Here is a 24,116-nt window from a genome sequence, read left to right as displayed (position 1 = left end):
AAACCTCCTACAAGAATTTGACAGCACTTCTCTGAAGGATTCAGTTTCAGAGACTCACTGCTGGGAAGTTAATAATAAAATTGCAGTCTGAAATACTTTTTTGGTTTAGGTGTAGCAATAAAATGCTAAGATTATACTTGTTCTTAAGTGCTTAAAATGCATATAATAATCCAAGCAGTACAGTGCACAGAATGTCCTTATACTTTTCTCTGTTCAAATATTTCATTAACGCTTCTCTCCAGCTCTGAGTCAGTACAACTGTTGTGTGTGGGATTAACAAAATCAAGTAGGAAACTAGCAACAGCGTGCACTGTAAATCAAGGTTTCTTGCTGAGGACTTCCTGTTAATGAGATATCATACCCTCACAAAGTCTGTAGGATGTACAGACCAGACACAAATGCCTGCTAACTAAAACCCTCAGTGATATTTTTAAAGAATCCTAAAAAAAATTAGAGAAAAAATTAACACTTTCTTGATCACAATACATATGGCACTACAAATGTTATTATGCCACAGAAATTTTGCTATGTTGTCAAAGAATAAAAATCGTGATGTTAGTTGCAACACAATGCATAATAAATGTGTTTACATTTTGCTTGTCATGTTGAAAGTATGTTTCAGAACAGCAGAAACTCTAATACTTTAGTGTTTATATAGAAACTTTATAACTGGCCTTTGCCAAAAAGCTCTGAACATTCTCTGCCACTAAAACTGTTGGTCTATTGAATTTATGACAGCAAAACTAATGCTGAAATTTCACATTTAGATGAATAAGTAATACACTGTTAATACTACAGAACCTCAAATAATGATTCACAGCATAAAAAGTTGGTAGGTGTCTCAGAAAATCCAGCTATGAGAGTTGTGAATCCAGAGGGACTAATGGTATAAATGCAATTTTATATGGTGTTTGTAATCTAGAAAAAAAATATAAAATTAAGTTTACATATAGGTATACTCATGTAAGAATATATACTGGGGAGAAAAAAAAAGACCAATGCATATTTTCCTTTCTTCTTTTTCAGGTCAGAACTGTGGAGGTTTAGTACAGGGACCAAATGGTACTATAGAAAGCCCTGGATTTCCTCATGGTTATCCAAATTATGCCAACTGCACGTGGATCATTATCACAGGAGAGCGTAATAGGATACAATTGTCATTTCATACTTTTGCACTCGAGGAAGATTTTGATATTTTGTCAATTTACGATGGACAACCACAGCAAGGCAATTTAAAAGTGAGGTAAGGTACATTTTTCTTTCTTAATTTCTTTCTTTCTCTCTCTCTTTACTTCTCTTTGTCTCTCACACATATATGTTCTGATAATATGTTAGAATTACATTGTGTGTCCTTAGTTCGTCCCCAGCCATGGGGATAGCAGTGCCCCAAGATCTCACAAAAATTAATTCAAGTTTCAGATCTTTATGGCCCTAGCTTGTGTATTAGTAACATCAATACTTCAAATTTGCACAGTTCAAGGTCAGTTTTTGTAAAAGCCCTGAACACAGGAGTATTCCACATTACAGTAAATTATTTATCTGTCTACCTATGGAATCCAGATTTGGCCCAGGGACCCTTTCTTGAAGGCACCAATCACCACTTTCTGAAAGAACTCTTATTGAGATCATGCTTTACTTTTCTACCATGCCTACAATATTTGAATCAGAGGATGGGTGTGCTGTTTGTGCTAACAGTGTCCCACGGTCTCTCACCAAATGTGACACAGAAGTGCCACAGAAGTGGTGAGTGATATTGTGAGACACAATATCATTAGTGCATGTTAGGCTGCATCTGAAAATGCTTGCTGGATGAAATCCTTCAGGTGACTATTGTCTGCCTGGCAGATGAGTTGAGCTGCAAATTGCTTGACATTGCCAAAATTGAAATTATTCTCCATTAAACAATTAGTATCTTTAAAGGTCAGAAACTGGGGTAACTTGTCTGTCCAAATACCACTGAGGTTATAACGAGGCTTTATGGAAGCTTTTTGATCTTGAAGCTTTTCACAGCTTCAGGTTTTGATGCATTCATTTCATTGGTGTCTTGTGAGTTCCTCAGTCATTTGCTGGATCTCAACTGTAGAGCTGGAAAGCAAACATTGCTTTCAGTGCTGCTTTGTCATTTTCTGTTCAGTCATAAGATTTATGGAGTACTGTAAAACACTGCTGTCAGTTCTGTTGTCTGATTACCCTTTTACATGATGCTGATTTATACTATAGTGTTAAAACAAAAGTGGGAACATCACCAACTTGTTACGTATTTTAGTGGGTATCATCATATATTTTTGACAACAAAAATGTTCTGATTCATTGTTGATTCAGACCAAAAGGTTTTGAAAAGGTAGGAAGGTAGGATGCAGCTACTGTTGCTTTCATTGCGTGGTGCGTGGGCTTCATTTACTGCACTTAACTGATCTCTAGTACTTGCATCCCCTGTGTAAAAAGATAAATACTTCTTTTTTAGTCAAATGTTTAAAAATGCAATATCTAAAATGCCTACTTGTTTTGCACTAATCTTGGTAGAAAATTGTTTTAAAGAAGAGCACCAACAGGTGTTCTGTGGGCATGAGCATGGAAAACAAAAATTCCTAGGTATGATCTTGATCCCAGTGAAGTAATTGTAATTTCTGTTGATTCCTGTAAAATAAAGATTTTGCTTTCAGCTTCCAGCATTGAAGCTGGAATTTTATTTCTCCTTGTTTGTATTTGCCAAGCAGTTACCTTCATAAATGGCATCATAAGGAAAGAAGCACTTGTTGGGTTTGCAGGATGCAGAAGTTAATGTAGCACAATTTGAATGACAGGTTATTGACGTCTCATATCCTGTGGCATACTCCTTGTTGTACAAAGCACATTCACAGGTGTAACCCCTCTGCAATTGCACATGTCAAGACAATTCTCTCAGCAGATATTGAAAAATTATAGTCCTCTTTTTTTTTTTTTTTAGCTGACAGCATGCAGATGCAAGAGAGCATCCTGGAACTTCTGCTTGAGGGCACACACTTTTTTTTTTTCCCATAGTTTAAAAAAACTCCATTCGATTTTGGGTAATTGTATTTATTAAGCCATCATGCCAAATCTAGAGATTTTCCTTAAAAATAGCTGTGTAACTATATCACTGTCACAAACTACAATAATTAAGTAATATTAATCCTATATTTTTTATCTTATTTTTTCAACTGCTAAAGCAAAAATGAATAAAAATTAATACTATGTTCAACTAGTTTATTGTGCTGCCTGAGGGACCTTTCAGTATGCTAAATGGTCACCAATATACTTTTACTGCATATTGACTGTAAAACCTAATAAAATAGAAACAAATACAAAATACATTGAAATGATAAGGCATAGGAATAAATTGTTTTAGGCTGTTTGTGTGGAGAAAGAAAAGCAAAACAGGTAGTGGTAAGATGAATATGAACTTCTTCTGTTAGTGCATTATTATGCTTTAGCATATAGTGATTTAAGGAGTAAATTACATGTGGTAGTAATCACAGCCTATTGTAAGCTATGTTATAAGGAGGTTGAGAAGTAACATGATAGAAGGAAGAACAATGTAAACAAAACATAAGGTACTAAAAAGTGCTATTTTACATCGTGATTTTTTTTCTAGATAAAACCCAACTAACATTCAGTAATTCTGTGTAATTACTGAGACCTGTGGCCCAAAATTGTCCTTAAACAAATTGCTGCAGTTGCTTTATTTTTATGGTTGTAAAGTTCATAGAACACAAAACAGGAGTTGATATATAATATATATATTTATATAGGTATATGTTTATATTTATATATGTACTCACACATGTATTTTGGATGGGAAAACAATCCAGGAGTGCAGCACAGGCTGTGATCTATTCAGCGGTGCAGCAGCTCTGTGGAAAAGGGACCTGTGGGTCCGGTGGACAACAAGCTCAGTGTGAGCGAGCAGTGTTCTGCTCCAGCAAAGAAAGCCAACAGGATGCAGGGCTGCATCAACAAGGGCATCACCAGCAGGGATAAACAAGTCATTGTCCCACTCTGCACAGGGCTTGTCAGGCCACACGTGGAAGACTGTGTTCAGTTTTGCTCCCACTATACAAAAAAGATGTGGAGAGGGTCCAGAGAAGGACCACAAAGATGTTTGATGACTGGAAAGATGTTGTGTGAGGAAAGGCTGAGAGAAGTGGGTTTGTTCAGCCTTGAGAAGGGGAGATCTTAAAACCATGTTCCAGTATTTAAAGGGTGGTTACAAAAGAGTTGGATACTTCCTTTCTGCATGAAAAAGTTAGAGATATAGGGTACAAGTAATTCCTGAGCAGATTCTGATTGGACACAAGAGGCAAATTTTTCACAATGAGAAAAATCAGTCATTGGAATAATCTCCCTGTGGAGGTGTCCCCAGCCTTGGACAGTTTTAAGATTCAGCTGGACAGGGTGCTGGACCATCTTTTCTATCTGTACTTCTGCCATGAAAGGCTGAACCAGATGGTCCTTGAGGTTTCTTTCCATCTGGTATGCTATGACTATGATTCTGTGATATATAAAAGAGGAAAATTGAAATTTTAACTGTAATGAGACCTGTTATGATAATGCTTTGTTGGGTACTGAAGTCTTAATTCTGTAGACAAACATGAAGTTAGATAATTGATTTCACCATATATTATAACCAAAACAGATGTCTTAGTTCGATATTATTGAAAAAAACCCTTACATGAAAGCCAAAATATTGCATTATTAGTTGATGGAGAAAGATTTCAAAATAAATCACATTCTACTTAAGCTAAGAAAAGATGTAACATTTATTTTTTTATTTCCATTTTACATTCTAAAGATACTGTCATTTGTTATATGCAATTAATCATCAGCATGCAGAACTCATATGGATGAAACTTGTGGAGAAGAGATACAAGAGTGGTGCACTGAGAACAGTTATTATTCAGTTGTATTCCTTGTGGATTGTTTTCCTAAGTAAGCGTTGTATTCAGTAATTCACTGAATATCTGCTACTGCCTGTAATACAGGTGCAAGCAAATATTTAGTTTGACTTTGTTTCTTTACCGTATGTACCAGATGAAATAATAAATGGTAACATTTTTAATAGAAAGGGGGAATGTATCAACAGGACATAGGGACACAGGCCAGCTCTGAAGGGGCTCAGTGTATTTTGGCAATATTGACTTATCAACTTGCATACTGCTGATAGATGCAGTACGTGCCACAGGCAAGTGAGTTCAAAACAAACATCTCAAGAGTTCATGGATTTCGGAAGTCATTTCAGAGCTGGTTCTAATACATACCTGTTTTTCACACCTGAAAAGAGAAAATTGCTCATTAATTTTAGCATAAATCTTGTTACAGCGTATTTTTCCTATATGCAGAATTCCTGAATAGTAGTTTCATAGAGAGGTATAGGGAAACTGTAACAGGACTAGGTAAACAGAAGAGTTTGTACCGAAACATCTGTTGCTGAAGAGATGAAGTGGACTGTAAATGGGGTGTTAGAACTGTGAATGTTACAAACTTAGTGAACTGAGACTTTGTATGTGGGATTGCCTTCATCTCAGGTTATGGCCTGAGATTCCACATCTTTTCTGTGTCAAATACAGGTAAATGCTGTAATCTCTGTGTTTAGTGTCTGTCAGTTATTTTTTTAGTATCTCACACTTAGTTTACCTAAGAGTTAGTTGCAGAAGACCTGTGCAATATACTATGGAATGAACTTTTTCAACTAATCGATCTTTCAGACAGTTCTGAAAAACTTTTAAAAATGGATTCCTAGTAGTTTTGTTTTTTCTTACACAGAAATGCTGCTAATAAAATTATATACACTAATGGGAAGACAGAAATGTGCAGATGTGAATATTTTTTGTTGTCTGTGTGCACATCTGTCAGTTATTTTGGACATACATAATAAATATTTTTTTGGAAAGTGATTTTAAAATGTCTGTTTGCCTTCATGGCTTCTTGGGACTTTAAAGCTTTATTGAGTTTACTGCAATCTAGGTAATAATGTAATAGATGCTGCTCGTTATTACTCATATTAGGTAAAATAAACAGTTTTGGTTTAACAGAGCAGTAATGCAAATTATGAAAGTTGCTAACAGAATATGTAATAAAATGAAGCTTACCAAAAATTTCCTGCAAGAATATATAAAATATATGTTTAATACCAACACATACCCTCTGCTTTCTTAAATTATGTAGCAATAATAGGAAGTAAGTGTCAATTATTCACAGTATTCACTTTTCTCTGTCTCCATCAAGAAATAAACTACATGTATATATTTCAAAATCCAGGCATGGAGGTAAAAGTTAAAGTCTGAGCTCCCATTTCATATTAAATCCCTTTTATCTTAACAAACCATGATTTATCATGTATGCAGTGTTTTAATTTTTTTTTTATAGGTTTTGTTTTGTTTCTTTGTTGTTTATTATTTTATTTCTTCAGAAACCATTTCTGTCTGAGGTATCTCCAGGGTCAAGAGAACAGTGAAGCAATGAGGGGGTTATTGACTTTTCTGCAGAAGTGCTATCACTGCAGCAGCAGGAGCTTCACTCATTTTGAAGTTCTTTATTTCTTTTTCCCTTCCCCATGAAATGTCATATGTAGTATTTTTTAAATTTTTATTGCATAACATTTTCTACAAGTTGTATTGAGTGTATAGTACTTTTGCGTGTGTGTGAGCTAGTTACTTTGTGAAAAGAACAGTGTAGGAATGAGTATAGTAGTCGTATTTTTTCCAGCTGAAGCCTACATAGAACACAGGGCAAAGTAACAGAAACTGGGCTAGTGTTCAAATTTGTAAAACAAGATTATTGAATAATTTCAGCAGGACATTCTGGTACTTCATGTCTGCAGGAAAAGGAAAATCATTACTGTGATTATGCAAATTATTACTGAGTTCTCACCTATCAGTGACAACCATTCCCCTTTTTATGTTAGTCATATAATCATAGAATAAAATATAGAATGGCTTGGGTTGGAAAGAACATTAAAGATCACCTAATTCCAGTGCCCCTCCCATGGGCATGGATATCTTCCACAAGATCAGGTTGCTCAAACCCCCATCCAACCTGACCTTGAACACTTCCAAGGCATGGTCCTTCCACAATTTCTCTGGGCAACATGTTCCAGTGCCTCAACACCCTCTGAGTAAAAAATTTCTTAACATCTAATTTCCTAACATCTAATCTAAACCTGCCCTCTTACATCTTAAAACCATTGCCCCTTGTCCTATCATCATCTATCCATAAAAAACGTCCCTCTCCCTCCTTTTTATAAGTCTCCTTCAGGTACTGGAAGGCCACATTGAGGTTTACCCAAAGCGTTCTTTTCCCCAGGCTTAACAATCCCAACTCTTTCATCCTGTCTTGGTAGGAGAACTGCTTCATTCCTCTCATCATCTTTGTGGCCTCCTCTAAATCAGATTTTCTTCACTTCTTCACCTATTAAAGGATTAGGAAGAAGGAAACATTTGTAGTAGATGACTAAAATGTGATTGATTATACATCACATAGCTGTTTCAGGAAAGAAATGAAACTATGACCTGATCAACTAAATGCTGACAAATAGTTTCTGCCAAAATGAAAGAGTGGGTAAGGGAAGGAAAGATAATTTATGTGTGCAATACTGGCAGGTTCAAACATATGTAGGGGTTTGTTTTGTTGTGTTTTTTTCCCCATAGATGGCTAAAAGGCAAAATACTTATTTCCAAAATTTTAACTTCCCAATTCAAAATCAAAAGCTTCCTAATTTCGTTGGCAAGCTCATATACTGAAAAGATTTAACAAAAAATTATTAAAGTCAAATAAGGAGTCTTCTTACTAACAAGTTATTTCACCAATTATTATAGAACATATTGATTACATATTTCAAGCTGATACTAAATGATGACCAACTAAAAAAGAATAATCTTTTTTCCCCTCAAAACTCCATGGAGTATTGTTGGAACTCCCACCTAAGAAAATCCATTTCATATTTAAAGAACTATTATTTCTTGGAGGAAAAAAAATTGGATCTATTTAACAAGGCAAAGCAGTGCATGAATTTATACTGTAACATTCCTCATCAGCTGTTTAAACCTTTTCTTATGTAGTTGTTTAAGTCAGTATGTTTTTCTTTAAAATAATGAATGTGACGCCATAATGAAAATGTAGCTGTGTTCAATTTCTTTGACCTCTTGGAGGTAGATCTCTTTTTCTTCTGAAACTAGCCATAGTACATCTTGAGGGAATATATAGATGTTGCTTCTTTGCCTCTCCCGTACTTTTCAGACTGGATCTGTATAAGTGTCAGCAGTGATTTGGTGCATCTGTATGAAGAGTTTCACCACTGAAAGTATTCAGAGTAAGGGACTTAAAGGGGAGAATTGGGATGTGGTTACAAAGAGTGTTAAATTCTATGGTTTTAGAAACTTCAGCCTGAGTTAGGTAATCTTACTGTTTCATAGATGTGCAACCAAATTTGATTTAAGTGGATAATTTAAAAAATGGTTTGTAAATACCTTTCTAATAAAGTAGGCAAGTATTTAAAGATACCTTATAGTGATCTGCTGAGAAAGACAGGTTGTTCTTTATGAATGGGTTCTAAGTGTTTCACATGATGATGTTTTAGAGAACCTTGATTTCAAATAAGAGGTGTAGATTTGACTCCCTTGTTATTTATTATTACATATGGATTGTTGTTTATTATTGCATATGTAACAAATAATTAGTTATTCAACTTGAAGGAATTATATTTATGATCATACCAAACCAGACATACATGCACACCTTAATTAGTTATTTTACAAAACAGAACACCTCAAGCATCCATTTATTCACTATTTACAAAATCACAAAAAATTTCTAGTTGTGAGTGTGGGTATGTATTTGTATGTACATGGGTTTTGAAGAGCTCAGTTTACATCTTTGCTTTACCTGAAATCTCAGAATAAGGTTTAAATGTTACTTCAGTATTGTCAAAGATGAAAAAATTGTCTTCATTGGTATGAAGTCTCTTGAGGTAGACAGGGAACTCACATGATATACAATATTTTAAGGAAAACATTTTTGATTCTGTCAGTCTGATGAGTTTGTAATCTGCAGAACTACAAACACTTGCAAGATTTTTTTGAACACTGTTCAGTACACAAATTTCTGTTTCATGTTGTGGGCTGTTTTGTTTTGTTTTGTTTTTTCTTTTGAGAGGGTTTTATTTTTTCATTTTCCTTTCATTTATGGTAGTTTCTGAAGCTCCTAAAATTCCAGTGATTTAAGATAATAACAGTATCTACAGATTTTGACACTTACTTAAATATGATAAATTCCTGTAAGATCTCACACTCATTCTCAAAGTTCCTTAGGACAATGATACTAGAATACATTAAGAATGCAGATAAACAGGCTGGGGAATTGCAGCTCTCAAAGTGTAGATGCACTTTAAAAAGTGTTTTGGTGTAGCTTGGTGATACAATTGACACCAAAATTGCAGACAACTTTCCAACTAAACAGATGATAACATTAACTCAGTTGCTGATTGTGTAAGGAATTTTAACTCTTAAATACATTAATTTTTGAGAGTGAGGAAAATTGCTTACCTTTATTATCTGTCACCTCAGCATATATTATGCATGCAGAGAACATAAAGCAGTTTTATGTTACTAGTCTTTCTGTATCTTCCATTTTGTATAAAAAGTTACTCTGTTTTATTTTAAATTATATACATTGAATTGGCATGATTATGTAGAGAAGCTGCTGATCAGCATCCCTAAATGCTGTATATACAATAATTATTGCAACTGTTCTTGGTCAGACATCTGTCAGTTCCCTTTGCTCACATTCTGACTGCAAGCTAATAATTAAATTACAGCCTTTAGAAAATTTACAGCTGGACTCCTCAATAAGAAAGTCTAGTTGCCAAAATCTGTGCCCTTTTGATTTTTTGCTGTACATCCTTATTTTGGGAATTTTCATCATTTCTATATAACTGTGATAGATAATTTTTTCTTTAATACATAACCTGTGTGCTACAAAGAAATTTTGATGCCGGTTTGTTTTAGAGAGGAAAAATGTATTTTATCTGATGTATGTCAAATTAAAGGGGGAAAAAACTTTATAAAATGTAGTCTTCATATTTCTGTAATGCATGTAATTAGATTAAACTGTGAATCATGTTCTCTTACCGTCATTTGGTAATTACCTGCCTGACTTAACTGAGCCTGGTGATCATTGACTGTATGATCACAGTCTGGTTTTGGGTTACCCTGTGCTAGACAGGGGTGTAGTGATCATGGCACAGATACAACATCAGAAATGTTCAGGCATTTGAGGGGAACTCTGCAGTCTCTCATCTCTGAATTGGTGCAGTGAAAATTCAGTATCGTCTCCCCTGTGATCCAGTCACACACATTCAATTTATCTTGTAAAACAAATTTTGTAGACAAGTGTTCTCATAATCTTGCAGTTCCAGATATTACTTGAAGACTTTCATTCTGTTCATGTTCACAAGAGCATCTGCTGACATTATTAGTGGCCTTGGACTTCGACAGTGATGTTTTTCCCACTTAACACAGTCTAAAATCTACTGAAGTCCTAGCTTATTCCTGACTTCATACTTTCATTTGAGTGAAAACTATGTATGCCCATCACCATTACACTCAATGAATTTATTAAGAATGCTGACTAGCCAGTGGCTAACTGACTAGAAGTGCATATAATGAGAGTGATTCTGCTCATAAAGGAAGACATCAAATTCTCTGGGTAACCTGTTCCAGTGCATAGTAAAGAATTTCTTCCTAATATCCATTCTAAAACTACTCTCTTTCAGTTTGAACCCATTCTGTCTTGTCCTGTCACTACATGCCCATGTAGTTACTCTCCATCTCCCTTGTAGGGTCCTTTCAATTACTGTAAGGTCCCAATTAGGTCACCCTGTAGCCTTCTCTTCTCCAGGCTGAACAATCCCAATTCTCTTAGCCTCTCCTCATAGGAGAGGTGCTCCATCCCTCTATTTATCTTGGTGGCCCTCCTCTAGACTTGCTACAACAAGTTGATGTCCTTCCTGTTCTGGGGACCTCAGAGCTGGATGCAGTGCTTCAGGTGGGGTCTCACCAGAGCAGAGGGGCAGAATCAACTCCCTTGACCTGCTGGCCACACTGCTTTTGATGCAGTCCAGGAGACAATTGGCTTTCTGGGCTTCAAGTGCACATTGCCTGGTCATGTCCAGCAATCCACAAGCACCTCAAGTCCTTCTCATTAGAGCTGCTCTTGATCTGTTGATCATCCAGCCAGTATTTATACTGGGGGCTCCCCTTATGCAGGTGCAACACCTTGCACTCAGTCTTGTTAAACTTCATGAGACTCTGGTCGCTCTGGATGGCATCCTATACTTCAGGTGTGTCAATAGCACTTCTCAGCTTGCTGAGAATTTGCTGAGGGTGCACTCAACCCCTTCATCTATGTCATTAACTATTATCCTTTACTATACTTAAAAATTGTAACAGTTTGTTGTTTTGAGAGTTTCCATCAGCGACAAAAAGTGAGACAAGGTCCTTGCTTTGTCCCTGGTGAAGAAGTAATGAAGTAGGGATTCCCAAGAGAACCACCAGGGACCATGTTTTTCACAGATTTGAGGTAAAGAGGAGAGACATCTTCCCGTCTCATAGGTTACGAACTATCCATCATAAAATTGATAAAAGTTTGTAATTAAAATATAGGGTTTTTCTCTCCATTTAAGCTGCCATATGTCAGTAAGATGAAGAGTTATTGATGTGTTACACAAAGCAAATGATTTTTAAAGATTAATATTCCCTTTTTTTTTTTTTTAATGGCTCTGGCAAATTATATGCGTGCAGGTACCCCAGATACCAAGCTGCAGCTAAGGTACTAGGAAAAAGCTTATTTCCAGAAGTCAAAACCACTAGCAAATACAGTGCTAGTTTACACTGGGCAGACAAAACACAGAGCACCTGTTCTCTTGGTGCCTTTTATGGCTTGCCTAGCCTCCCTGTGGGGGGTCTCCAGGCATGTCTGTGAGAACTCAGGGAGTCAACCTTCCTGGCAGGCAGAGAGAGAAACACACATAAAGCTATTCATGGGAAAAAATTTCCCAGGCAGCAAAGTTTCCTTGAGTGAACACTACATTTTTTCCCTCCTTGAGCAATTCTTCCAAAAGTTTTCTACACTTACCATGATGAAAGTATTGACTAGAGAAAACAGTGATATTAAACAAAAATATATTTCAAATAAAGTCCAAGGCATCTGGGGGCTTTTAGCGACCCAGTTTAGTGAAAGATTCCCTGCTGCAGTGGGTTGACCCTGGCTGGATGCCAGGTACTCACCAAAGCCACTCTATCATTCCCCTCTTTAACTGGACAGAGGAGAGAAAATATAACAAAGCGTTCATGGGTTGAGATAAGGACTGGGAGAGATCACTTATTGATCACCATCATAGGCAAATCAGACTCGAATTTGGGATATTAGTTGAGTTTATTACTAACAGAATCAGAGTAGGATAATGAGATGTAAAATAAATCTTAAAAACACCTGCAACCCGTTCCTTCTGCACTGACCTTGGTGTCTGCAGAGTTATTCACATGTTCTCCCTCCACTCTTCTCTGGCTGCAACTTTCATCTGTGCAATAACTTTTTCTTCCCTTCTTAGATATGTTATCACAGAGGTATTACTGTCATTCTTGATTGTCTCCCCTTGGCCAGAGGGGGCTCCATCCTGCAGCTGCCTGACATTGGCTCTACTGGACATGGGGGAAGTTTCTGGCAGCTTCTCACAGAAGCCACCCCTGTAGCCTCCCCCCACCCCCCAAAACCTTGCCACACAAACCCAGTACACCTGCCCATGGCAGAGGGGTTGGAACTGGGTGATCTTTAAGGTCTCTTTCAACATAAATCATTCTGTGATTCTATGATGACTGTGGGGAATTAATTCCACAGGGTTTTGTCAAGAGTAAAACTCTTATGTTCTGTTAGATATGTCAGACAAACATATACAGCCAAGTTAGAAAGTATCAAGGTAAAGCAACCATCATTTCATACAGGTTGGCCAAACCAGTGTTGTGAAATAAAGGTTTTAGTCCATATTTGTCACATTTGGTTTTATATGTTGCATCTTTCAAAGACTTAATATCGACCAACAAATGACATGGTAAAATAATTAGATGGCTAAATTTTGTATGAAGCTATGAACTTAAGTCATGGTATTATTGTGCATATATCAAACATCACACTTTTATGCTGCACGGCATTTTGTTTAGTAATTATAATAGGAAAGAGTTAATAAGGAAATGCGTACCTTTTTCTTAGTTTTACTTTTTCTTGAAAGAGGTAAGGAACTGAAAAAGAGGTCTTAAAGAATGCAAAATAACCTTGAAATTTCAAACTGTCACTGAATAATCTTAGCATGGCTTTGTACAGTCAAAGAATACGTTGTTTGGTTAAAAGTTAAAGTGAAGTCCTTCAATAAATGTTCCACAGTGCATGAGACTCTGAGAAGCACTGTACCTGACAAGAAAACCTCTTTGCTCTCAGCCACAGCTTCTTCATTTTTTCCTGTGGAAATCATTGAAAATTGATGAAAGGGAGAAAAGGCTCCCTTTCCTTATGAACATAAAACACTAAGTCACCAAAATTTCTTTTGTAGGCTACAAGCATGAAAGAGCAAATTGAGTGTAACAAGTAAACACAAGGATCATGAATAAGATTTTTTGTTTGTTTGTTTGTTTTTAATCTTTTAGGGCCTTTAGCCAAATATTCTAATATCATGCTGTGTGAAAAAGACGTTAGTTTCTTTGCTTGCTGTGAGATGTTCCAAGTTTTGAAGAAGCTGCCACTCAGAAAAAGAAATGATGAAAGAATACATTAGCATGAATAACTCAACCTTCTTTAGTGAGGAAAGAAAAGCAAGTTATTTACATATAAAATAAAAAAATTATACTCCAGCAGTGAATGAGTATCTAATATCAGATTGAAAAAAGACCAATTTTAGGCTGATACACAGGACGTTTGCATGTGAATTCCTAACTTATAATAAAGCAGTTGATCGTAGCGTTCAGTCCCCAGTGACCTAGCAGTGCATACATTGACATCTGTGAATAGAAACAAATGTATGCAATTGTCTAGCAAATTGAATTTCAAACTTGATAACAGTTAAACATCTTATTAATAAAGACTAAGACAGAGGATTTTCAATACCTTTTAGAGGAGGGGTAACTAAGACCTTGTAACAAGAGCAGAGACTGTGGCTTCAAGAAGTTACCAGCTCCAGTTTTGGATTGTGCTAGTGGCTACAGAGCAGTGACTGAAGTCAGAAAGGTACGAAGAGCAGTGTGACTGATAGTGCCACTCTTTTCCTACTGTTCACAGCCTCCATAACTAATCTGTGTCTTGCTTTTTATTTATTTTTTTTTTAAATCAAAGGTTTCCTGAAGTTTTTATCTCCATCTACCAGTGAAAATTACTTTTCTCAACCTGGGGTTTAAATGGCGTCTTTTGTTTTTTTCCTAACTTTTTTCCTGGTCTTATTTCAGATTTCCTACCCATGATCTTTCCATGTCTGCCAAAATAAAACTTACCTCATGCACTTACACTGGTGTGTTTTTTTTTTTTTTGTTTTTTTTTTTGGTTTTTTTTTGTGGGTTTTTTTTTTAAGAGAGAGAATCTTTTAAACATGAGTGTTGTGAGTCAACATTTAAGCAAATGTAGAACTGGAAAGATAATGCATTTGAGTGGACTCTAACTAGGTCTGTGAAACTCCGAAAATTATAGGCAACTCTGGAAGTTTTTTAAATTCCAAGAAGCCTAGGATTCAGCGGCCAAAAAGCAAAACCATCTGTAGACAGAAAGGATTTTTCATGTAAAGAGTTAGAGAAAAAAAAGGATTTTTCACAAACTAGGCTTTCAGAATCTTTCTTCTAATGTTTACTCCAAATATGATGCTTGAGAGAGAATGGAAAATCACAAAACACATATGAAGGCAACAGTTAATTAACTCACATGAATTCCTTTATATGTGAATCCTAGGGGAGGGCTAGTTTAAAGTATTCAAGCACTTAAAGAACATATTTTCTACAAAATCATGATAGAAAGATCCCATGGGAAAAATAACCACAACCAGGAATTCTGAATCCTCTTTAAAATGCTTCTTCTAAAATCCTGATTTTCAAATGTTGTGCTTCACGCACTCCGAAAGTAAGAAAGAACAGAGTAACGAAAGAACAGTATGTTGTAGTTGTAATGGGACTACATTATACCACAGATCATCCACAATATTCCATGCAGTGGTATATTTCCAGATTCAAATTACTGTCCTCTAGCTCTACAGCAGTGACAAATAAGTGATCTACTTCCTGTAGATTTAGGTAAATACATAATTTGTGCAATTCTTGAATTATATATTTTAAATTTTAAAATAAAGCACTAATTTCTAACATTATAATAAACAACATAGTGATTTCTTTTATAAAAGCCAGTTTTCAAAGCTATTCAGCATATTTGGCAGCTTTCTACTAACTGTTCAAGCTTGTTTTCATAGTACAGTCTTGTCCTCATTTATTTTTTTGTTGCTGTAACCATTAATCATAGGTTCTCTCATTCTTTTCATAAAGACTTTACCAAAAGGAAGGCTTGTCAACTTTAGCATTTCAAGATATAGAGCACAGAAAGGAAAAGTTATTTTAATGTTATGCACTTTAGTTATTAGTGCTGGTCCACTATTTGTTCTTTGCCTGTGTTTCAAACCTCATGTCTTGTCAGTGATGGAGAGAGGATTTTTTTCTGCACCCAGTCTTAGTAAGACTTTTTAAGCTTAACAGTTCAAGATAGAGCTGACAAGTTCTTCTCTAGATGAATGTGTTAACACATTCTTGCGAATAAGCTTTAATTTTCTATGCTCAAAGTTGTTGCTTGTGTGTAGGAAGATTCTGCCTAAAAAGAAGGATGAATATGCTTAGCTAAAGCTTTAGCTAAAACTATTTATCTTGTTTCATGGCAATGATATTTCAGGAACCAATTTATGACTTTAACATTACTTATTTTCTTATTTTACATATTTAATATAACTAGAGGCATTTGACATTACACTGCGGAAGTGAATTATGATGTATAATTCACTATGATATTGATATGAGCAGACTAAGTTTGTTATTGAATATACAATTTGAGTTTAATTATTATAAGAAATTTACATAACGACCTTATGCTTGATTATTCAAGTGGACAACTGTAAAGGTGAATCCTGTTTTAATAGTCCTTTCTGGTTGTATTTACATGATATATTAATTAGCTAGAAGGTTTAATAAAGTTTCTTCATTGTAGAATTGAGTTAAAAAACTCTCTTTGTTATTGTATTACCTCTTTCAAATCTTGTATTTGAAATCACTTAGTTGGCCAAGCATTTCAGTAGTTCATAAAACTGTTTAATTTGAGAAAAAAACCTCTGGAGTGAACAACTCCTTTACATGAGGTAGGGTATGATACATTACTTAATGAATGCACCTAAAAAGTCACATGTATCAGAAATCCAAATCTAATTTGCCTGAAATATACTTGTTTGGTGTCATTTTAACTGAATTTAACTCATTGTTTTCTTCAAAGAATGAAACTTTCATGTTCTTTCTATCATAATTCAGTGTGATTAAGTGGAAGTTAAAACCTCAGTCAGATAGTTATCTCTTAGAAGCAGAAGACTTAGAACAAGAGATTTTTCTGCTTTTTAAAATATCACTTAATCTCTGTTTTATTATTTGTGAAAAATGGTGTTTTCATTAATAGGTGTTCTCTTGCTAAATGCTTAAATATTGCTAAGCATTTTTGAGTAGAAGTATAAAATATTATTATTGTTTTCCTTTGGCAAAAGTGCTCTGAGTTCCTGTTTCCAGAGCGTTCATATTCCTTTGTTCTTTTCAAAATGCAAATCTGTATTTTCTGAACATCTTTTAACTTTATTTATGTTTAAAGATTTTTAGAGCCTTGGGACTATAATCCAAGGGAAGCAAGCTGCCAGTACATGTGGAGCTTTCACAGCTCGGTAGTAAAGTAGTCTAGTATGTGCTAAATCAAGTCTTTTGTTTGTAATTGTAAAGACAGGTCCAATGAAGGCAGCTGTACTAACACTAAAGTGATGTTTATGGGCAATAAAAGACACACTTTTGACGTAACACCTCTTGGATCTTTGAACAGAGCAAATAAAGTGGATATAGTGCAGTAAGTATATTACCTCAGTGAGCGTGCACATGTAGCAGAGGCACTGGGGCAGGTTGCAATGTGTACTTGTGTATAGGATGATGAAGAGACAAGCGTGTCACTGGAAAATATCTTCCCATTGCCTCAGTGAGTCATGGAGATGTTGCTGTGCCCTGCTACCTCGTACTGTCATAAGAAAGACTATAGCAAAGCCAGAGCTTGCCTCAGATTTTCTGAGGCCTTTGAGAAACTAGGTGAATATTTAGATCTCATGGATTTTTTTTTCTTTACCACAACTACTTCAGCCATTTCTGCTTCTTAAAGAAGACAGAGGATCAGAAATAGAGACACTATGAGATTCAATGAACCCTCATACATACTGGATGTAGCCCCACTGTTTCAGGACTGTTTTCTGTAATCCCAGACAGGCAAAATCCTCAAAGGTATGCTGGAGTGAATTTCAGAACCAAGTTCAGAGTTCATACTTAATTGATTTTCTTTTAAGTACATCACTTACCTTCGTCTAGTAGACAAAAAACAGTAAAAGTTTGAAATGTTAACCATTTGCCTAAATTGGATAAATGCTACCAGATGCAAAAACAGGGTGACAGAAATAATAAAAATGGTTTCTGAATTGAATAACTTTACTGATAAAGTCACCTTTAATTGGAGTGGTAAGCATCTCTGGAATGATTTTACTTGATGACAATTTCCTGGCTGAGGCAGGAAACATGGGAGCTTACATCCTCAGCTCCTAATTTTTTAGTGAAATCCATGTGTAAGGTAAATAATGAAGTATATTACATTTAAACTGTTCAATTTCAGCATGCAAAATTACATGCAGGAAAACAATGTGCATTTGTTGAGTAAAGCAAATCCCTCTTTTTGATTTTCATCCATTTTACCTTAATCTTGATCATGATTTCCTTCGTCTGCTTGTTGGGTTTTCTACTTTAATTGATTTCTTTTATTCTTACATGTATATTGCTTTTGAACTACCATGAGTCTAAGCTAAAGCCCAAAGTACATAGTAAGCATTTATTTGTCTCCTTTACGCTTGGTTTCTTCTTACTCGAGGCAAATTTCTGACTTTTCTGATTCAACCTATCTCCCTTGACCACCTCGAAGTAGAACACAAGAAGTAGAGATTGATTGTATTAGGGCTTTCCTGCCCACAGAAATGAAGGTATGGTAAATCACAATGTGAATTTAGAGCGGTCGCTAACTAGATGGGTAAGAACACTTGGATTGCACTCAGAAGATAGAAGACATTTGTTCATTCTGCCCGCACAGAGCACTGGCAGCATCACATCCCCATGTGACAAGTAGAGTCCAATTTGCTTTACACAGCTTTCAGAAGGGGCAATTAGGTTGTGCTCAGCATGGCACCATGTGTTACTACAAAGCTTCCTGCTGGTTCAGAGCATGGGCAGACTACAGTTCTTATCTATCTGCAAAATAGGCATAACCACTGAGTTTCTTTAGGTGAAGGAACATACTCTACTCAAAAAAAAAAAAAAAAAAGAAAAGAAAAGCATATCTAGCAGAAGTGAGAAAACAGTGAAGAATAGCTAGTGTGTTAATTTTATTGTGCATTAGCATTTATTGACAGATGAATAAGTCTTTAGCATACAGTTTCATAGTATGGTTCAGCTGATATACCTCCACACTTAAATTGGAAAAATTGGTCCTGATCCTTCTCTGCCTGCAGTTCCCATGTGAATGCTTTGCCACGCTGCCTTGCACCAGCACAGTGATGCATCTAACAAACCTGTGTAATTTGCTACACTGGCAAAAACCCCTTAGTGATTCTGTTGTCTTTGTTTAAATACTTAAACCAATTTATGATGATTAAGCAGAATGCCAGTTGCTGGTGTAAGGTTGGAAGCAGCACATGTCATGTGTTGACCTGGAATTAGTGGTATGAGGAGCAATCTAACTTGCTAGATGTTATAATCCATATCCTCAGTAATATCAGTTTACATATTTAGTATTCTCATAAATTCAAAGAAAGTAACATTACAATAAGGGGTGGAAATGTCAGAAATTATCAGACAAACAGATTCTCATTGGAAAATACTGAAAGTTGTTTTCTTTGGACTAATAAATGAACCTTGTAGAAAAATATCAGAGGATTCCTATGCATTTACTATGGTTCCAAGACAACCTTTGAAGACACTGTTTTAGGACAACCTGAGCAAAATAATATATTTCAACTTTCAAACAGCTCTTACTCGATGAAATTACTGAGTAAAGAAGTGGGTAAATTGGTATTGGAAATCTGATTCCCACCAATAACCTCATTAAGAGGAGGGGAAAGGAGGTTGTCACTTGTTTATTGGGTTTTCTTGCTTGTGAAATAGATAGTTTTTAGAAAATAGGTAGAATTTCTGTTGTTTATAAGATAATCAAAGGTTCAGAACAAGGATACTGGTAAGAAGTAGTAACCAGAAGCAAAAGGAAAAAGCTTTAAAAATCAAAAAAAAAGCTATGAGGCATCAATACCCAGGATATACCTTCCATACAAGCTTTCCTCCCAATGTATTATAATTAAAAAAAAAAAGTCTTCTTTAGTTTAGAAGAAACTTTTACATTTTCATAAAAAATGAAAATGAAAATTTTTTTGCATTTCTGCATGAAGTTTTAGCTAATTGAGTAATTTAAATTTCCATGCAGACCAGAGATACATTCTCTTCTTCTACACATTTATTTCAGTTGGTCTTGCACAAATGATTTCAGTCATCTTGCTCAAAAACATAAGTTGTAGTTGCTTTGCACTGCTGATAGATGCAGATCACATACTTAACAAAAACATCTTCACTTGCCATTTTAATGATTTTTCCTTTTCATATTTCATTTTTTTACTGTGAAAGTTTGTATCAATACACTACATAAATTTCTGAAAAGTAAATGTTGTTTGTGAACAGCATGGTCAAATAAAATATCCCAAGTACATAACCTTGAAACTAAAAGATCTTGCTATAGTGAAATATGGGGAAACATTTAAGCTGTACCTGACAGTACATAACATGAGGCTTTCTCCATTACCTTTAAGCCACAGATCCTAATAATTATTCTTTTTTGTGATGGCACCTGTCAGAGTTCTCTTGGATCCATAATTGTAAAGTGCTTTGAACATAAATGAATCGCAAACCATCTTTACAATCTCGTTTTCAGATACATGACATGGAAACTTTTGTTCTTCACTCTCTTCATGTGTGGAAAAAGGAGTGAAAGAAGCACCTGCTTTCTCAGCCTTTGGTTTTGTTTCAAATCTTTGAAGTATAAACAAAAACTGCTTTGAAGTAAATGCTAAAATCTACTTCTTCAAAACATGTAGACTCTCTAAGCTTTGGTCTTATATTATATTTCCTTATAGTATAGATGTTATCAGGTCTCATTGATGTCAGGTTTGCAGTATTTTACTTTTCTATTTCATGATCACATTGAAGTGAAGCTAAACTGGTATCTTTCATGTCTGATAGTGATTTCTTTGCTCTACAGATATAATTTTTTTACAAGCCCAGTCCTCTATTTAGTATATCAGTCTTTCATGACACCATTAACTTCCATGAAACATCATCATAGCAGGGAAAAATATCTGAGAAGTCTTGTGTATGTGTCAGCATTCTTCTGTATTACACTTCAAGTGAGTTTATGTGATGGTTTTTATCAGTCTGGTATTCATTTACTTTTGTATAGAACTATTGCAACTGTCCTTGGTTTAAAATATTAAATACATTTGGTTTGGACAGTCATAGTTAGATTTATAGGACTATCAGTCTGACAGTCCTCTCTCCCACATCAGCAGTGGGAAACAGAAGAAATATCATCAATGTAATAGTCTGTTTGTGGCTCACTGGTCTGTTGCAGGTGGGAGTGGGAGCCTGTTTCAATCTGCAAGTGTGGAGAGAAGGATTGAATATACCCAGAGCTAGATTAAGACACAAACGAGGTAAAATGTTGGTAACCAAAACAATAATTTGCTTTTATTTATTATTAAGGAAGTGAGCAAGGAGGAAAATAGGAAAGTAGGAAAAGGCGAAGAGTAATTACAGAAAGCAAGTGATAGTCACCAATATGTGTCCTGAGAAGTCCCTTTGATCCCATCTTCTTCCGTCTTTTGGTGGGGAGAGTCCTGTCTGGCTTGCCAAATTCTCATTTATGAGACACATAAGTGACACACTTTATGATAGTGTTTCAGCAGCCTTGCCCAAACTTAGGGACCATGACAAAGGCACATTCGCTGTGTAGGCATTGGTACTGGGGCGATGTTCACGTCATACATCCAGTCCACTGCATGTGCGGGCTGTTTACTTGGGGTGACATGGGTGCACAGGGCCTGTAGGTTGCGATTAATTGCTGTTATTGTGGTGCCCTGCACTCTGAACATCCTGTTATCGCAACTGCCCTCCAGCTGAGATCTTTCTGATGGGGGCAGGCAATGGTGAAACAAGTTGGCCTTTAACAGTTCTCTACAGAGCTTCAGACAAAGTTTATTAGAGAAGCCCTCCTGTTGAGTAAAAAGGTGCAGAAAGGACCCCCTTCCTATCTAAACTCTTTCTCAGGTGCAGCTGGATCCAATTGTAGCCCCAGACTTTGTCAATGGTTTAAGTCTAAGGAATTATAGAACTGTGATTGAACCTTTGTGCAACTTTTTCCCACAGGATTAAGGGTAACAAATCAGATATATTTCATAGAATCATAAAAATGCATGATTTATTAGATTAGAGAAAAATGTCTTAATTATTTACTACACAGTATAGAAGCTAAAACTACTAGTACAGTACAATATAGTACAGTGTACTATATCAAGCAATTATATTGAAGCAAGGAAAAAAAAAGAAACAATTATTAAGTAGAGATTGATGTTACTTTCCTGTTGTCTCTCTCTCCGTCAATCTTACCATCTGAAGAGATGAGGCTACCTAGGTAATTAAACTGCTGGACTGATTTGAGCTCTGATTGGCCAATGGTGATATGGGGATGATGGAAGACTTCCTGAGGTGCCGGTTGATAGAGAACTTCTGTCTTCTTTAAGCTGACTTCCAGACCAAAAATCTCAGCAGCCTCTGCAAAACAAGATGTTAAACACTGCAGAGCTGCTTCTGTGTGGGCGATGAGGGTGTCATCATCAGCATAAAACAGCTCCCGGACAAGTTGTTTTAAGTTCTTAGTATGGGTGCTCGGTTGCCTTAGGTTGAATAGGCTTCCATTGGTACGATATGAAATGTAGATACCATCTTCATCATTGAGGTCTGCCATGGCCCTTTGGAGCATCGTGCTGAAGGCCAAGGATATACTGAGAAGTTAGTTACTTGTGGAAAGAGAGAGGGAGTTTTTGGAATACTAAATGGTCACTGCTTATAAAAAAAAACCAAAAACAAACAAACAAAGCCTCACAACCCCCCCCCCCCAAAGATATTCTCTAAAATATAGCCTTTTGTTACTGGTGCTTTATCCATAAACTCTGAAGAACCAACCTGGAAATCATCCAGGAGGATCTATCCTGGAGTAGAATGTTCCCATGTTAGTTTAAGGAAAAAGAAACCTATTTAAAGATATCAGTATCATAACCCATAAAAACACTGGTGAGATTTGTAAGTATATAAATTTTTATTTAAACCATCAATATATCTTGTTTTATGAGGACATCTATTGAGAAGGGATTTTATAGAAAATTTTAGACTTCTGATTTTTAAGACATAATTCTACTACCAGGTCTACACTTCAGGTGTTTTCCAGTGGGTTTACATACACCTTGAGAGGAATTGTAAGTGTCATTATAAATTCCGGACTTGATTTTGGATTTTGATAAAGAATAAGAAACTAGGTTTCAATTCTGTGTTCTATTTAAACGTCTTTCAAGTCTGTTGGAAAATTTTTGGTGTGACAGTATGGTATGACATCATGTACACTAAATTTATATGATTAAAAGTTTTGTATTTCTCTATCCTTTGTTTACTCTGCAGCAAAGCAATATGGGTTCATCTAACCTTATCTGTACATATTACATATAAGAGAAACTGCTCTCTGAAATTGCTTCACTTGGCTGATTAAAGGGGCAATCTCAATAATAAACTTTTATTATTTAAACAGATAGTGTTAGGTAAGATGAATCTCACCAAATGAATATCGAAGGAAAAAACACCAGCTTGAAATGCAAGTTTAATCTTCAAATCTACCATTTGGAGCAGTGCGGGATCCCAAGATAAAGATTTCTTGTACTTGTAAAACTATTTAGCAATACTTAAACTGCAGAAAATTTTTAAGCAGTTCCATGCCCAAGGCATTTTGGACAATATTTTAAGTTCTCTGCACAGGTTATCCACCTCTAAAGCTGGCCAAATCCTTTTTTCATGTCTCAAATATTTCTGTAATGGAGAACATCTTTGTCAGTCATCCCTGCACTTGAGAGAGGGTAAAGTGTATAGGTGTTGCAAAAAAGAAGCATGATACTAGTGTCCTTTCTTGAGATTTCTGAAATATGAGCCAGCACTATTGACTACTTCCATGTAGTGTATCATCTGTCACTTCTCACAGGAGTTCTCCTGAAGTAGCCGAGATAGGTTCTGATTTGAATTGAATTGTCCATTCTTAGATAAAAATAAAACTATTCTGAAAATATTTGGAAAACAAAAAATGGCCTCAAGTGGTGCCAAGGGAGGCTCAGGTTTGATATTACAAAAAATTTCTTCACTGAAAGACTGGTTAAGCATTGGAAAAGCTGCCCTGGGAAGTGGTGGAGTTACCATTCTTGGAAGTGCTCAAAAAACAAGTGGACATGGTACTTTGCCATATGGTTGAGAGAGCATGGTACTATTTGGTCAAAGGTTGGACTTCATGATTTTGGAGGTCTTTTCCAACCTCAATGATTCTATGATTTCATTGTTTAATGAAAGAAGGATGGAAGAAGAAAAGGAAGAACACCTTTTTCTGATAGTACGGTAGGTATATAATTA

The 24,116-nt window shown here is 35.8% G+C and overlaps 1 protein-coding gene across 3 annotated transcripts in view; it reads left to right on the top strand.

Moving 5' to 3' along the window:
• Window positions 1-24,116, top strand: part of CSMD1 (CUB and Sushi multiple domains 1) — a 1,077,494-nt gene that overhangs the window by 209,466 nt on the left and 843,912 nt on the right. For all 3 annotated transcript variants that reach the window (XM_051778075.1, XM_051778073.1, XM_051778072.1), the window contains exon 2: window positions 1,027-1,243. In XM_051778075.1, the coding sequence (XP_051634035.1) occupies window positions 1,027-1,243 (217 nt within the window). The remainder of the gene's footprint in view (window positions 1-1,026; window positions 1,244-24,116) is intronic.

This window comes from Manacus candei, unplaced genomic scaffold, assembly GCF_025592945.1.
Source record: "Manacus candei isolate 608988 ecotype Guabito, Panama unplaced genomic scaffold, ASM2559294v1 h1tg000011l, whole genome shotgun sequence".
Taxonomy (NCBI): domain Eukaryota; kingdom Metazoa; phylum Chordata; class Aves; order Passeriformes; family Pipridae; genus Manacus; species Manacus candei.
Note: the sequence above shows the minus strand (reverse complement) of the source record. Positions and strands in the feature narration are given on the sequence as shown.